The following is a 3,224-nucleotide window of genomic DNA, read 5'->3' as shown; positions in this document are numbered from 1 at the left end:
GATATGAATATGTTTACGTTTATGTTCATACTTTTGAAGATCATGAAAGTTATTTTTTTAACAGTACTTTTCACTGTTGCATGATATGTATATGTACTTGTTATAACGGTTCATGTGTGTTGAGTCTTTAAACTCACTAGATGTGATTGATGCAGAAGATCTTATGGTTGAGGAGACTGGAGGCGCAAAAGACGCAGTAGGCTGAGCTGGGGTTGCATGTGAAAACCCGAGGACCTTGCATTTCTTCCGCATAATATGATAATGAGAAATGGTTTGAAGCAATATTTTTAAATGATTTTGAATCTTGTTTTACGTTGTTTAGTTGTCATACTTTTGGTATTACGTTCAAGTTTCTCTTTTTAAAACAGAAGACTAGGAGATTGATTAAATTTTAAGATTTTGTGTAACTGCAGTTATTTTTATTCAGTGATTGGATGAATTTTAAAACGCCCGATTAACTTATTTAAATGTTTATGAGTTTGTTTATTTTCAGTCATAGCTTAAAAAAAAATATATCAGTAGAATTTTAAGGAACAGACGTTTCAGCCTTGGCCTTACATATCATCATATCATCATATTAGTCATAACTAAGTCACATCCTTCAACTTTTCATTATTTTCATCACTTATAAAAATTAATGCATATGTATATAATTTTTTTTAAACCAAGCATATAGCATTATCGTTTTTCATCATAAAATTCCATAAACTCTCAAAATGAACATTTTAACATTCATTACAGCATTCAGGGCACCGCCAGGACGTCTAACATTTTTCAGGTGTAAAATGACCGTTTTGCCATTGAAACTCTAACTTTCCCAATTCATCCTTGGACCCTAAAACGACGACCCGAATCAATCCAAATTTTGCATAACACCTTAAAATACACCCAAAAATATTTTTTAGACGTAAACTTAAACTCCTCAACTACTTTCCCGATTCGTTTTAAAACTTAAACCTATGTCCCGGTTTTAACCCGAATCGAATCGAAACCTAACAAAACTTGAACCATAGCTTATTAACACCTAATAATACACTACACAACCCAAATAAATTCATTTAAGACCTTTGATCAAGCCTAGGTGCCTGATGGAAAATTCTGCTCATAATTTGAAAACCCTAGCTTAACTTACCATGGGTTACTTCAAGGCTAGACCCTAACCATCATGTCCAGACCCTAACCAACTGTCCTAGGACCATGAACAGCCCCTAGAGACCTTGCTGGACCGAGCTTAAAGAACCTAGAAGCCACAGCACCCATACCCGATCCTCACAAGGCTTGCGCAGCCAACCTAGCATCCCATGCCCTAGCCCTTGCACCAGCGATCCCTTAGCCTATCTAGGACCCTGGTTAGATCCTATTAGGACCCCTGGACGTGCCCTAACAGCATCGCACGACCTGAACTTTCACAACTCTAAAATCCAAAACCCTTGTTCCAATAAAACCCAAATTTTCGTTCAGCCCTTGTCCTCACTTGTTCCAACCCTTAAACATGCATCTATGAACCTTTAAACATGTTGAAAAATGTCCTTGCTAATAGCCCTATCACGGCAGCCCCTTTTTGCATCATAATTATGAATTTAGAAACATAAAAACTCAAGTTTTATTCATGTTATGTCATAAAAACGAAAATAAAAGAAAGTGAATCATGTCTTCATGCACACATTTGTAGCTACATCTAAAATAAATGTCTTAGTTTCTTAGCAGCCTCCCTAGCAATAAGGGGCACAAAGTGACAACCCTTATCAAATTTCCTAACGAACTCAGCAACAGTCGTGTCTCCGTGACGGAGAGTCATAAACTCCCTCTTCAAACGCTCTTGGACGTCAGCAGTAAAATACTTCTCGTAGAAAATGTTCTTAAATTGCACCCAAGTGAGGGTGTCTAGATTAACTCCATGTTCAACTCCTTCCCCCCAAAGAAAAGCATCATCTCGGAGCATATAAGTAGCACATCTAACTCGGTCAACATCGCCCATATTCAGATAACGGAAATGCACATCAAGAGATCGAATCCAACCCTCAGCAACAAATAGGTCGGTGGTGCCAGAAAACTCTTTCGGACACATCCTCCGGAACTAATCTTACATATCGTGTTGTGGCGTTGGAGCCTGTTGCTCAAAGAAACGTGCCACACCCTCTAGCACTCTAGTAGCAGCATCCCAATTAGGAGGTAGGAGCGCATTCTCTCTACGATCCTTATTAGTCTCAGCTTGCCTATCAGTGCTAAGTACGCATCTAAGAGGCATTATATCTGAACGTTTTTCAAATTCCAAACGTAACCAACATGCATTTAAATCTAAGCTTCTAATCATGCAACATATGAAAATCCTTTTTTCGAGCAAATTTAATCATAAATATCAATTAACTTCAAAAAGTTTTTAAACATGTGACTTAAGAATATAAACAATGTAAGCATGCAGGTACCATCATAAAAATCAATAAAAATAATTAAACTTACAGACTTGAGGCTTGACGAATGAGCTTCCAGGAACTGACGGTGGCACAACCTTTTGCAAGAACATTGCTCTGATACCAACTGAAATGTCAACTACTCGTTTTTCTTTAAAATGTACTAGAATTTTTTCCCTACCCTTCCATTTTATACTATATATATATATGTGTGTGTGTGTGTGTATTTTTAAATATACTTTTGCACCATTTAAAATAAACCAACCAACCTATTATTTGAAAATGGAAAACAATGTATGCAAAACATAAAATCATAAATAGTGAACCAAAACCTAAAACTAGCATTTTTCAAAATAAAGCATAAACTCTTAAATCTCTAAAAATCACTCAAAAGTATAAGCCATAAAATCTTTAAAGTAATCTTAATGCGAAAAACTAGCAAAGGTGCTCGGATTATGTGTACCATCAGTTCAGCTATTTCAAACATCAAATCCTCCGTTATCAACAACATCATGCTCACTTTCATCGATCATACCTAGTGAGTCTATTGACCCAGCAAACATTAATCATGATAACAAGTAATACATATATATTCATAAGCAACAAAGAAATATACTTTTAATCAAATAGCTTTTCATGAACATGCATAACTTTAAATCCTAAAAATTTCATTTCATCATATCCTTTTTCTACTCATCATATACGTATACATTTCTCTTTCAATGAATTCGAATCGTTAATTGTGACTTTTGTATCAGCTGTAGGTCGATGGACCCATCTACGTATAACCATGGTACCAGGCGGCGGAGACAT

The 3,224-nt window shown here is 36.0% G+C and overlaps 1 protein-coding gene across 1 annotated transcript; it reads right to left on the bottom strand.

Moving 5' to 3' along the window:
- Positions 1-1,678: 1,678 nt before the first annotated feature.
- Positions 1,679-2,068, bottom strand: LOC140967648 (uncharacterized). The gene has a single exon (XM_073428336.1). The coding sequence runs from the start codon at positions 2,066-2,068 to the stop codon at positions 1,679-1,681; it is 390 nt and encodes a 129-aa protein (XP_073284437.1).
- Between the last annotated feature and the right edge of the window lie 1,156 nt (positions 2,069-3,224).

The sequence above is a fragment of the Primulina huaijiensis genome, unplaced genomic scaffold, assembly GCF_012295235.1.
Source record: "Primulina huaijiensis isolate GDHJ02 unplaced genomic scaffold, ASM1229523v2 scaffold25651, whole genome shotgun sequence".
Taxonomy (NCBI): domain Eukaryota; kingdom Viridiplantae; phylum Streptophyta; class Magnoliopsida; order Lamiales; family Gesneriaceae; genus Primulina; species Primulina huaijiensis.
Note: the sequence above shows the minus strand (reverse complement) of the source record. Positions and strands in the feature narration are given on the sequence as shown.